The sequence below is a fragment of the Geotrypetes seraphini genome, chromosome 3 (genome assembly GCF_902459505.1).
Source record: "Geotrypetes seraphini chromosome 3, aGeoSer1.1, whole genome shotgun sequence".
In the NCBI taxonomy this organism is placed as follows: domain Eukaryota; kingdom Metazoa; phylum Chordata; class Amphibia; order Gymnophiona; family Dermophiidae; genus Geotrypetes; species Geotrypetes seraphini.
In genome coordinates, this window is record NC_047086.1 from 118144945 (window position 1) to 118158211 (window position 13267).

General features: G+C 43.3%; 1 protein-coding gene across 1 annotated transcript in view; it reads right to left on the reverse strand.

Annotated features, from left to right (window-relative positions):
• LOC117357770 (cysteine-rich venom protein LEI1-like) overlaps nt 1-13267 on the reverse strand; it is a 235473-nt gene that overhangs the window by 147104 nt on the left and 75102 nt on the right. The window contains exon 4 of the mRNA XM_033938845.1: nt 2989-3079. Within this exon, the coding sequence (XP_033794736.1) occupies nt 2989-3079 (91 nt within the window). The remainder of the gene's footprint in view (nt 1-2988; nt 3080-13267) is intronic.

The following is a 13267-nucleotide window of genomic DNA, read 5'->3' on the forward strand; positions in this document are numbered from 1 at the left end:
AAACATCTCGTGTTTTGGAAACGTGGAAACATAAAGACAACCTTTTTATATCCTTCAGTGCATTTATATCCTTCGGAGTGTCAAGACTCGGATTGGGGAGCATATTAGCAGAATTAAATCTGGCATACAGTAAGCTCCCCTTGTTCAACATTGGCTCCAACATCAGCACAATGTACTGAATTGAAATTTTCTGTATTGGATACTGTAGCCACCACCAGAGGGGGTGATATAGCCAAACTTCTGTGGCGTAAAGAACAAAAATGGATATTCGAATTGAACACGCTACATCCTCATGGACTGAATAATGAGATAGAATGGGTTGCTTTTCTCTAATCCCGTTCTTCAATTCTTTCAATTTTTTCAATTTTTACAGTTTGTACATTGTATGAGGGCAATCACCTTAGCACTTTTTCAGTCAGGTTTTTGGTTTTTTTCAATTGTCGTTTTTCAATTGTTGTTTTTTCAATTGTCTTTATTTACAGTGACAGTTGTTCATTTGTTACAGTAACCTTTGACGTTTTGACGTCATTACGTTTTTTGATGGCGGTTCCCTTCCCCCCTCTCCCTTAGTTTAAATCGGGTGAGGCGGGCAGCGTTCTCCGTTGTTTGGAACTTCCGAAATTTGCAAATGGTATGTAAGCTCTCAGCGCTTCTCTCTTCTCTATTGCCAATAAGATGTTAAGCTTCCCCACAGCGTAGTTTGTTTGAAAATTCTTCTACGGTGTGTGTGGTTTTGCTAAGAACTTTTTTGTATTTCAGATAATCTTTTGGAAAGCTACTACAGTTGCACAGTGTGTTTTAAAGAGTGTATCTGGGTCTCCTGAAGCAGAACACAAAACGGGGCCGTGTTGAGACCCCTAAGACTGTTTTTCACAAGATAAGTGCAATGCATTAGTAATCCAGCGATCATTTTTTGGCATTAGAAATTTAGAAAAATTTACGCCAACTCTGCAAGATAATTTAACGAGTAATACATATGATTTACCAGTGGTCAGAGAGTGATTATTCATGAAGTTTATGCAGTGACTGGACGGTAAACTCTTTTCTCAAGAGGAGGTTTTCACCCCCTCTTCAGAGTTTCACTTCTCTGAGCATACAGCTGAAGAGTTTCTCGCTTTCTCCTCACTGGTAATTTTCATTATTATAGTCAGTTTTTCACTATATATAAAAATGGATGCAAGGCAGAAAGTGAAGAAGGAGAGAAAAACAGTCAATGGATAAGAAGACACTGGAAACATAGTTAAAAGCACAGAAAAATAAAGTCACCAGACAACAAAGGTAGGGAAAGTGATTTTATTATCAATATAATGATTGAAATGTGTCAGTTTTAAGAATTTATATCTGCTGTGTATATTGTGTGTATATGAAAAATGAAGGGAAAAAATGGCATTACAATTAGTAAAGGGGTGGGATCTGGGGCAGGGCTTGGGTGGGCCTAGGGTGGAGCTTGGGAGGTCTGTGGTTGGGGTACTCTGTTGATATTTATTAGACTTAGGGGGTACTTAGTTTGAAGTAGTTGAGAAACACTGCTGTAGGCAATCAGCCCGGCGCCAGCACCTCTCCTTCTCTCTGGCCCTCTTCCCTGCTGGTACCCCCTACTCACATGTCAGGACCTGTCTGCAAGGCCTTTATGCATGCTCAAATGTCGACGTGATGATGTCACGCATGCGTGAGATGTCATCACGGCAAAGTCCACGCACTTCTGGGTGCCTTGAGACGTGGCGACTACCTTTAGTGTGCCCTGGCTCAAGAAATTTTGAGACCCACTGCCCTAAATAGTTGGGATTTCATCTCTGTCCTAGTAGAAATAGATGCACACAAGCCCCAGTGGCACAAGCCTATGTACCATGACTGGAGTCATTAAGTCATTTAGCAGTTTTACAGGATCCAAACCAATTCAGACAACCACAAGAATCAGAGTGCCAACAACTGGCCATAATTTCAAGGGAGATGGATATTGGTTGGCCATATATATTAACAAAATTCTGGGAAAAAAATTTTAACGTCTTTAAACTCTGGGCTGACTCAAGGGACTGTGGTGTCCTGAGCCAACTATTTTGGTGCCCACCCTCCCCTCAATCCAGTATCTCTCCCATTACATCCTTCCTTTCCCCAACTCACAATGCAGTACTTCCTCTTCTCTCTCAACCGCCCCCCCCATGCACCTTGGCAAACTAAGAAGCCAGCTACAGCAGCAGCAATCCATACACAATGCCTGCAACCAGTTCAGAGCCTTCCTAATGCTGCATCCCACCGCACCAGAAACAGGAAGTTGCATGAGAGGGGGAAGCAAGAGGCAGAGTGAAGGCTCCAGGATGAGTGCAGGCAATGGGTGTGGATTGTTGTTGATACTGCCAAAACCCTCTAGAGCAGTGGTGTCAAATTTCGGTCCTCGAGGGCTGCAATCCAGTTGGGTTTTCAGGATTTCCCCAATGAATATGCATGAGACCTATTAGCATACAATGAAAACAGTGCATGCAAATAGATCGCATGCATATTCATTGGGAAAATCCTGAAAACCCGACTGGATTGTGGACATCGAGGACCGACATTTGACAACCCTGCTCTAGAGTGTGAAGGTAGAGGATGGCTGGAGGGGCTTTTAGAGAGAAGAGGATATACTAAATTGTGGGCAAATGAGGGGAGATAGTGTAGGGAGACATGTTGGACCAGGAGTTTGGAGCCCTTTATCACCAGGCACCCTAAGTCAGTGCTTATGTTTTCATAGGTAGAGCTGGACTTTATTAACTGTAAATATAAAGATATATATCTAAGGTAACTGTGCATAAAGTACCAAAAAGAAGTAGGCCCTGAAATTTTCCAGTTTTACTTTTTGGGGTGGAAGAACAATTAGCAAGTTATGCTGAAAAGATCTAAGAATAGGGCATAAATTCCACCATAAAGTTCTGATTAGTCTAGAAATATTATAATGTACCGATTTGCAAAAAAACACAACAAGACAAAAATTTTAAAAAATGTTTTACTCACCGTTATACATTCTTTGTTCTTTTGTACTATGATTAGACGAACATTTTTTAGCCACCTCTCTTAATTGAATAGCCATGTCTTCATCCCATCTCTTAACAAACAAAAAAGTGTTATTCAATGGCAGTAAACATTTGTATGTGAAAAATTATTGTTCACATTAAATTTCATGTACTATTGTGCAGTCTGTTGGCCTAGACCAGTGTTTCACAATTTCTTCAAGCCAAGTACCCCCTAAGTCTAACAAATATCAACTGAGTATCCATTCAAACCTCTGCCCCAGACCCCATCCCCACCCCATAATAATAGTACTAATTATAATGCAATTTCCTCCATTCATTTTTCATATACACACAATATAATCTTATTAATTCATAATAGTAACCACAAAATTAAAAAAAAACCACACAAAGCACATTGTATGAAGAGAAAAAGCACAGTTACTTACCATAACAGGTGTTAGCCAGGGACAGCAGTCAGATATTCTCACATGTGGGTGACGTCATCCACAGAGCTCCGGTACGGACAGTTTAAAAGTGCATCGCTACTTTAAGATTTTTAGAAAGTTCGCAATTACCTGCACCGCACATGTAGAAGTGCCTTTCCACCCAACACCCACTCGCGGCTTTTCAGTTCGGTAAGCAAGCTAAGAAGCCAACCAGGGGAGGTGGATGAGTTGTGAGACTATCTGCCTGCTGTCCATGGATAACACCTGTTATGGTAAGTAACTGAGCTTTATCCCAGGACAAGCAGGCAGCATATTCTCACATATGGGAATCCCTAGCTTACTAAGAACATAAGAACATAAGAAATGCCTTCACCGGATCAGACCCTAGGTCCATCTAGTCTGGCGACCCGCACACGCAGAGGCCAATCCAGGTGTTCCCTGCTGAAGACCTTGTTTACCCGTATCCCTCAATGTGTTTTGCAAGAAGGTGTGCATCCAACTTACCCTTGAATCCTGGAATGGTGGTCTCCGACACAACCTCCTCCGGGAGAGCATTCCAAGCATCCACCACTCGCTGTGTGAAACAGAACTTCCTGATATTTGTCCTGGGCCTGTTGCCCCTCAGTTTCAGCCCATGACCCCTTGTCCGAGTCACGTTTGACAATGTGAATAACGATGTTTCTTGCTCTATTTTGTCGAATCCTTTTAGTATTTTGAAAGTCTCTATCATATCCCCTTGCAGCCTTCTCTTCTCGAGGGTGAACAATCCCAGTTTTCCGAGGCGTTCTTTGTAGCTCAAATTCTCGATGCCTTTTACTAGCTTCGTGGCTCACCTCTGCACCCTCTCCAGCAGGGTTATATCCTTCTTTAGGTAGGGAGATCAGTGTTGGATACAGTATTCCAAGTGTGGTCTGACCATTGCTCTGTAAAGCGGCATTATGACGTCTGCCGATCTACTCGTGATTCCCTTCTTTATCATGCCCAACATCCTATTTGCTTTCTTTGTGCATTGAGCCGACGGCTTCAGGGTCTTGTCTATCAGTACCCCCAGATCCCTTTCTTGTTCGCTATTGCCCAATGCTGCACCTAATATTTTGTATTCATGTTCCTTGTTTTTCTTACCCGGTGCATCACTTTGCATTTTTCTATATTAAACTTCATCTGCCACTTTTCCGACCATTTCTCTAGCTGGTTCAAATCTCTCTGGAGTTCTTCTCTGTCCTTTTGTGACCCAACTGCCCTATATAGTTTTGTGTCATCTGCAAATTGATTAAATTACTTGTTGTTTCTTCTTCTAAGTCGTTTATGAAGATATTGAACAAGATTGGCCCAAGAACCGAACCTTGGGGCACACCGCTTGTCACCTATTCCCAATCTGAGAACTCATTTATGCCCACCCTCTGCAATCGGTTATCCAACCATCCGCCTATCCATCTTAGTATATCCCTTTCTATTCCATGGCTTTGTAGTTTCTTCAGAAGCCTTGCATGTGGAACCTTGTCGAATGCTTTCTGGAAGTCCAAGTATATTATATCCACCAGTACACCATTATCGATTTGTTTGTTCACCTCCTCAAAAAATTGAAGTAAATTCGTCAAACATGACTTCCCCTTCCTGAAGCCGTGTTGACTAGCTCTCATCAGGTCGTGATTTTCCAAGTGTTGCACTATGCTATACTTTATTAGTGCTTCCACCATCTTCCCAGGAACCGACGTAAGACTCACAGGTCTATAGTTGCCCGGTTCTCCTCTCGATCCTTTTTTGTAGATTGTGATGACATTCGCTATCTTCCAGTCGTCTGGTATTCGCCCGGTTCTAATTGACAAGTTAGCTAAGGATTGTAATAGTTCTCTTATTTCTACCTTAAGCTCCTTTAGCACTCTCGGATGAATTCCATGTGGTCCAGGGGATTTGTCACTTTTTAGTGATCTGATAGTATATCATGTCCAAATCCACATTCACAGTGGTGAGGCTTTCCTCTATTTTTCCCTTGAATACTTTCCCTGTTTCGGGCATTGGTGCAGTGTCCTCCTTGGTAAAGACAGATGCAAAGAATGAGTTTAGCCTATCTGTAATCTGCTAGTCTTCCCTGATGCACCCTTTTCTTCCTTGGTCATCGAGAGGGCCCACTGCCTCCTTTGCTGGTTTTTTTCCTTTTTATGTATCTAAAAAAGGGCTTGAAGTTTTTGGCTTCTTGCACTATCTTTTCCTCATAGGCCTTTTTGGCGTCCCTTACCGCCTTGTGACACTTCTTCTGGTCGACCTTGTGACTGTTCCAGGCTTCCGTTGTGTGTTCACGCTTCCATTTTTTAAATGAGTTCTTCTTTTCCCTTACTGCATCCTTCACCTCTTTAGTTAGCCAAGTTGGTTCTCCTTTGTTATTTTTCCTTCCTTTGGATATCTGCGGAATGTAGAGATTCTGTGCTTCGGTGATGGTATTTTTTAGTAGGGACCTTGCTTGATCGACTGTTTTGATTTTGGCTGTCTTATTTATGAGCCGTTTCTTAACCATGACCCTCATGCTGTCGTATTTTCCTTTTCTGTAGTTAAAGGTTGTGGTTTGAGTCTTGGTTCGTTTTCCCTTCCCAATGCCAATTTTATAATTGATCATGACCTCTACGCCTGTTGTCCTTCCAGTTATACCATTTAGGACCAAGTCCAAGGTTGCGGTTCCTCTTGTCGGTTCTCCCACCATTTGTTCTAGGAAGCAGTCCCCTATCATTTCCAGGAACATTGATTCCCTGCTGCAGTTTGAGGTTCCTCGGTTCCAGTTTATCCCTGGAAAGTTGAAGTCTCCCATGATCGTTACATTACCTGTTCTACATCCATGGTTGATTTCCTCTATCATTTCTACGTCTGTTTCTTCCGTCTGTCCTGGGGGTCGATAGTAGAGGCCTATTTTTATGTCTGCTTCATTTTGCCTAGGAATCTTTATCCTGAGGGATTCCAGTTTTTCTTTTCCTTCCGTCTTTCCTTCTCTGATAGACTCTACTCCTTCTTGGACATACAGGGCAATACCTCCCCCTTTTTGCCCTATTCTATCTCTTCTGTATAGTTTGTATCCCTGTAGTACTGTGTCCCATTCATTTTCCTCGTTCCACCATGTTTCTGTTATTCCGATGATATCCAGTTCTTCTCGTCTTGTTAGTGCCTCCAGTTCCCCCGTTTTGTTTCTCAAGCTTCTGGCATTTGTGTACATAAGAACATAAGAAACGCCTTCACAGGAACAGACCAAGCTCCATCTAGTCCGGCGATCCGCACACGCGGAGGCCCATTTAGGTGCTCCTTGTTGGAGACCCGGATTTCCCGTATCCCTCAATATGTTTTGCTCCCAATATTTGAGCTCCCTTTGCGCATTCGTGTACATACAATTGAGTTCCCTTAGTGGTACCTTCCTGGACTTTTTAGTCTTCACATCCATTTTTGTATCTATTTGCGCTCTTTCTCTGTTACTTTCGATTTCAGCATGCTCTTCCCCTTTATCTGAGCAGTTGCTTGTAGTTCCTTCTTTGAGATCTACTGATGCCCGGGCCATCGACTGGTTGTCGACTGTCGGCTCTCCCCTGGTCCTTAGTTTAAAGCCCTCTCAATGGTCTTCTTCATGTTTTCAGCCAAGACTCTTGCTCCTTGCTTGGTGAGGTGTAGGCCGTCCCTTCTATAATATCTGCCACTTCCCCAGAATGCCGTCCAGTTGCGCACAAAGTCGAACCCCTCCTCACCGCACCATCGTCTCATCCAGGCATTGATTGCTCGCAGTTCATCCTGTCTCTTTCCTTCCGCTCTCGGTACTGGGAGGATCTCAGAGAAGGCCACTTTCACCTCCCTGACCTTCAGTTTTCTTCCGAGTGAGCGGAGTTGATCCTTCAGTTCTTCCCTGTCATACTTTCGTTCGCTCACATTGTTAGTTCCCACGTGGATAAGCATAGCAGTGTCCTCTCCTCCTGTGTTATCAATCATCCTGGTGATCCTGCTGGCCACATCCTTCACTCTTGCACCAGGCAGGCAGGTGACCAGTCTGTCTTCTCTTCCTCCTGCGATGTGACTTGTAAGGGGGAGTCCGGGCATGCTGCTGATAACGCGTTGGGGGTGGGCGGAGCTCCCTCCGCCACTACCCTACGCTGCTCACTTGTTCTCTGCTTCCCTTCTCTTCCTCCGCCTCCTCCTGTTCTCTTCGCCGATGCCTACTGCCTCCTGCACTGGCTGAAGTTGCTGCCCTGGCGCTGTGGTCTCCTCCTTGTAAGGGGGAGTCTGGGTGCGCTGATGATGATGTGTTGGGGGTGGGAGGAGCTCCCTCGCACCGCTACCCCATGCTGCTCACTTGTTCTCCGCTTCCCTTCTCTTCCTCCGCCTCCTCCTGTTCTCTTCACCGGTGCCTACTGCCTCCTGCACCGGCGAAGGATGGGATGGAGGGAGAGTTGACCATTAGGAAAATAAATTTTGCAATACTGCATGGCCAAAGTGACCATCTCGTATGGAATAAGATTTCAGACTATAGTGTGATGTGAATGTATGAACTGAGGACCAAGTAGCAGCTTTACAAATTTCATCAATAGGAGAGGAGTGAAGGAAAGCAATTGAAGCTGCTATAGCTCTGACTTTGTGGGCTGTGACATGACTCCAGTTGTAGCTCAACCTGAGCATAACAGAAGGAGATAAAAATGCCAATCATGTGGAAATTGTTCTCTTAGATACTGGACATCCCAACTTGCTGGATCAAAGGAGACAAAATGTTGAGGAGATGTTCTATGCGGTTGAGTTCTCTGCAGATAGGAAGCCAATGCTTATTTGCAATCCAGAGTGTGAAAGCCATTTCTCCAGGGTGAGAATGAGGCTTAGGGAAGAATATTGGAAGTACAATGGATTGGTTAAGGTGGAATTCCATGACAGCCTTTAAAAGAAATTTGAGATGGGTGCAAAGCACCACCTTGTCATGGTGGAATACTGTGAAATGAGGGTCCACAACCAGCGCTTCAAGCTACATAGTAACATAGTAGATGACGGCAGATAAAGACCCGAATGGACCATCCAGTCTGCCCAACCTGATTCAATTTAAATTTTTTTTTTTTTTTCTTCTTAGCTATTTCTGGGCGAGAATCCAAAGCTTTACCCGGTACTGTGCTTGGGTTCCAACTGCCAAAATCTCTGTTAAGACTTACTCCAGCCCATCTACACCCTCCCAGCCATTGAAGCCCTCCCCTGCCCATCCTCCTCCAAACGGCCATACACAGACACAGACCGTACAAGTCTGCCCAGTAACTGGCCTAGTTCAATCTTTAATATTATTTTCTGATTCTAAATCTTCTGTGTTCATCCCACGCTTCTTTGAACTCAGTCACAGTTTTTACTCTCCACCACCTCTCTTGGGAGCGCATTCCAGGCATCCACCACCCTCTCCGTAAAGTAGAATTTCCTAACATTGCCCCTGAATCTACCACCCCTCAACCTCAAATTATGTCCTCTGGTTTTACCATTTTCCTTTCTCTGGAAAAGATTTTGTTCTACGTTAATACCCTTTAAGTATTTGAACGTCTGAATCATATCTCCCCTGTCTCTCCTTTCCTCTAGGGTATACATATTCAGGGCTTCCAGTCTCTCCTCATACGTCTTCTGGCGCAAGCCTCCTATCATTTTCGTCGCCCTCCTCTGGACCGCCTCAAGTCTTCTTACATCTTTCGCCAGATACGGTCTCCAAAACTGAACACAATACTCCAAGTGGGGCCTCACCAATGACCTGTACAGGGGCATCAACACCTTCTTCCTTCTACTGACTACGCCTCTCTTTATACAGCCCAGAATCCTTCTGGCAGCAGCCACTGCCTTGTCACACTGTTTTTTCGCCTTTAGATCTTCGGACACTATCACCCCAAGGTCCCTCTCCCCGTCCGTGCATATCAGCTTCTCTCCTCCCAGCATATACGGTTCCTTCCTATTATTAATCCCCAAATGCATTACTCTGCATTTCTTTGCATTGAATTTTAGTTGCCAGGCATTAGACCATTCCTCTAACTTTTGCAGATCCTTTTTCATATTTTCCACTCCCTCTTCGGTGTCTACTCTGTTACAAATCTTGGTATCATCTGCAAAAAGGCACACTTTTCCTTCTAACCCTTCAGCAATGTCACTTACATACATATTGAACAGGATTGGCCCCAGCACCGAACCCTGAGGGACTCCACTACTCACCTTTCCTTCCTCCAAGCGACTTCCATTAACCACCACCCTCTGGCGTCTGTCCGACAGCCAGTTTCTGACCCAGTTCACCACTTTGGGTCCTAACTTCAGCCCTTCAAGTTTGTTCAATAGCCTCCTATGAGGAACTGTATCAAAGGCTTTGCTGAAATCCAAGTAAATTACATTTAGCATATGTCCTCGATCCAGCTCTCTGGTCACCCAATCAAAAAATTCAATCAGGTTCGTTTGGCACGATTTACCTTTTGTAAAGCCATGTTGCCTCGGATCCTGGAACCCATTAGATTCAAGGAAATACACTATCCTTTCTTTCAGCAACACTTCCATTATTTTTCCAACAACTGAAGTGAGGCTCACCGGCCTGTAGTTTCCTGCTTCATCCCTGTGACCACTTTTATGAATAGGGAACACATCCGCTCTCCTCCAATCCCCAGGAATCACTCCCGTCTCCAGAGATTTGTTGAACAAGTCTTTAATAGGACTCGCCAGAACCTCTTTGAGCTCCCTTAGTATCCTGGGATGGATCCCGTCTGGTCCCATCGCTTTGTCCACCTTCAGTTTTTCAAGTTGCTCATAAACACCCTCCTCCGTGAACGGCGCAGAATCTACTCCATTTTCTCGTGTAACTTTGCCAGACAATCTCGGTCCTTCTCCAGGATTTTCTTCTGTGAACACAGAACAGAAGTATTTGTTTAGCACATTTGCTTTCTCCTCATCACTCTCCACATATTTGTTCCCAGCATCTTTTAGCCTAGCAATTCCATTTTTTATCTTCCTCCTTTCACTAATATATCTGAAAAAATTTTTATCTCCCTTTTTTACATTTTTAGCCATTTGTTCTTCTGCCTGTGCCTTCGCCAAACGTATCTCTCTCTTGGCTTCTTTCAGTTTCACCCTGTAGTCCTTTCTGCTCTCCTCTTCTTGGGTTTTTTTATATTTCATGAACGCCAACTCTTTCGCCTTTATTTTCTCAGCCACTAGGTTGGAGAACCATATCGGCTTCCTTTTTCTCTTGTTTTTATTGATTTTCTTCACATAAAGGTCCGTAGCCATTTTTATCGCTCCTTTCAGCTTAGACCACTGTCTTTCCACTTCTCTTATGTCCTCCCATCCTAACAGCTCTTTCTTCAGGTACTTTCCCATTGCATTAAAGTCCGTACTTTTGAAATCTAGGACTTTAAGTATCGTGCGGCCGCTCTCCACTTTAGCCGTTATATCAAACCAAACCGTTTGATGATCGCTACTACCCAGGTGAGCACCCACTCGAACATTAGAGATACTCTCTCCATTTGTGAGGACCAGATCCAATATCGCTTTTTCCCTTGTGGGTTCCTTCACCATTTGTCTGAACAGAGCCTCTTGAAAGGCATCCACAATCTCCCTACTTCTTTCCGATTCCGCAGACGGAACATTCCAGTCCGCATCTGGCAGGTTGAAATCTCCCAACAGCAGAACCTCCTCTTTCCTTCCAAACTTTTGGATATCCACAATCAGATCCTTATCAATTTGCTGCGATTGAGTCGGAGGTCTGTAGACTACACCCACGTAGATAGAAGTTCCATCTTCTCTTTTCAGATCAATCCATATCGCTTCTTCCTCTCCCCAGGTCCCTTGCATTTCGGTCGCTTGGATATTGATCTTTACATAGAGAGCTACTCCTCCACCTTTATGACCATCTCTGTCCTTCCTAAAAAGATTATATCCCGGTATGTTTGCATCCCATCCATGTGATTCACTGAACCATGTCTCTGTGATAGCAACAATATTTAGATCTGCCTCTAATATCAGGGCTTGCAGATCATGAACTTTGTTGCTTAGACTGCGAGCATTTGTGGTCATCGCTTTCCAGCTATTTTTCAGCGATAATCTCCTTTTTCGTATGGATTTTTGTGTCGTTTCACTTTCCGTTGCAATACTAAGAAATGAGTTGCTGATATTGCTTATGTTGCAGCCTTTACTACTATCACATCTTTTCTTTTGCCGGGGGTGGTCTCTATAATTGTCCTTCGTACATACACCACCCCCACCTTCTAGTTTAAATGCCTAGAAAAATATTGTCTAAATTTCTCTGCAAGGTTTCTTTTTCCTGCTGTAGTAATATGTAGCCCATCAGTGCAATATAGCTTCTTGTCCTTCCATGTATTTCCCCATCCTCCTATGTACCTGAAGCCTTCTTGATGACATCAGGCTCTGAGCCATCTATTAAAGTCCTCTGTGTTTTTCATTCTTTGCTCTCCTTTTCCATATGCAGGCAGTATTTCAGAAAAAGCTAAAGTCTTTATAAAAGGTTTCACGCCCTCACCAAGCTCCCGACAAGCTTTCTGTGCTGCAAGTGTGGAATTGTTGGCTCACTGACTCGTCGAGCTGAATTAAGGGAGATGAGGAAGACCACTTTCAAAGTAAGGTACTTGAGATGAGCTGTACACATTGGTTCAAAAGGAGGCTTCATCAGTCTAGCAAGAACCACATTAAGATCCCAAACCATTGGAGGCGTTTGAGAGGTGGTTTGACATTGAAAAGACCTTTAGATAAGAACATAAATTTGGTCACAAGAGGATAAGCAGTGAGAGGTTTACCATCAACTGGTCTGTGGAAAGCATTTATAGCACTGAGATGAACTCTAATCGAAGTGGTTTTGAGTCCTGAATTGGATAAATGTAGAAGATACTCCAATACTAAAGACACAGAGATGGATTTAGCCATATAATAATGAAGAGCACACCAGGTAGAAAACTGTATCCAATTTTGCTGGTAACACTGCTGTGTAGATGGTTTTCAGGATGCTTCCAAAATTAGTCTTGATATACCCTCATGCATAAATATTTGAATTGTTATTCTTAAGGATCCTCAGCGGCACCACTTAGGGCTCAATTCCATCTCATTGCCCCAAGCTTTACGTGTCAAATCTTCATCGGGTCCTATCTTGACTTAATTCAATCACTTTTTTACCTTTTTATACTTTTGTTAAAGTTTTTTTTATATATATTTATGTAAATATTTAAAAAGCTATACTTAGCTTTTTGTCATGTGGTCTCTGGCCCAGGGATTGTCATACCGACGTTTCGCTATGAGTTAGCTTTATCAAGGATAATCCCCATACATTCAATCGCCAGCAGCACGACCACTCTACCTATAGAGAGAGTGGTCGTGCTGCTGGCGATTGAATATATGGGGATTATCCTTGATAAAGCTAACTCATAGCGAAACATGTCGGTATGACAATCCCTGGGCCAGAGACCACATGACAAAAAGCTAAGTATAGCTTTTTAAATATTTACATAAATATATATAAAAAAAACTTTAACAAAAGTATAAAAAGGTAAAAAAGTGATTGAATTAAGTCAAGATAGGACCCGATGAAGATTTGACACGTAAAGCTTGGGGCAATGAGATGGAATTGAGCCCTAAGTGGTGCCGCTGAGGATCCTTAAGAATAACAATTCAAATATTTATGCATGAGGGTATATCAAGGTAGTAGAACATATGCTATCTTGGGAAGAACGGTTATTGATTTGAGTCCCTTGTGAAGTGTGTGAGTTGTGTTATTCCAAAATTAGTCTGACAGGCTGAGAAAGATGAAGGTCAGCCGATGTTAGGCCAAGAGATACCAAGCTGTCAGGTGCAACATTAGAAGATTGAGATACA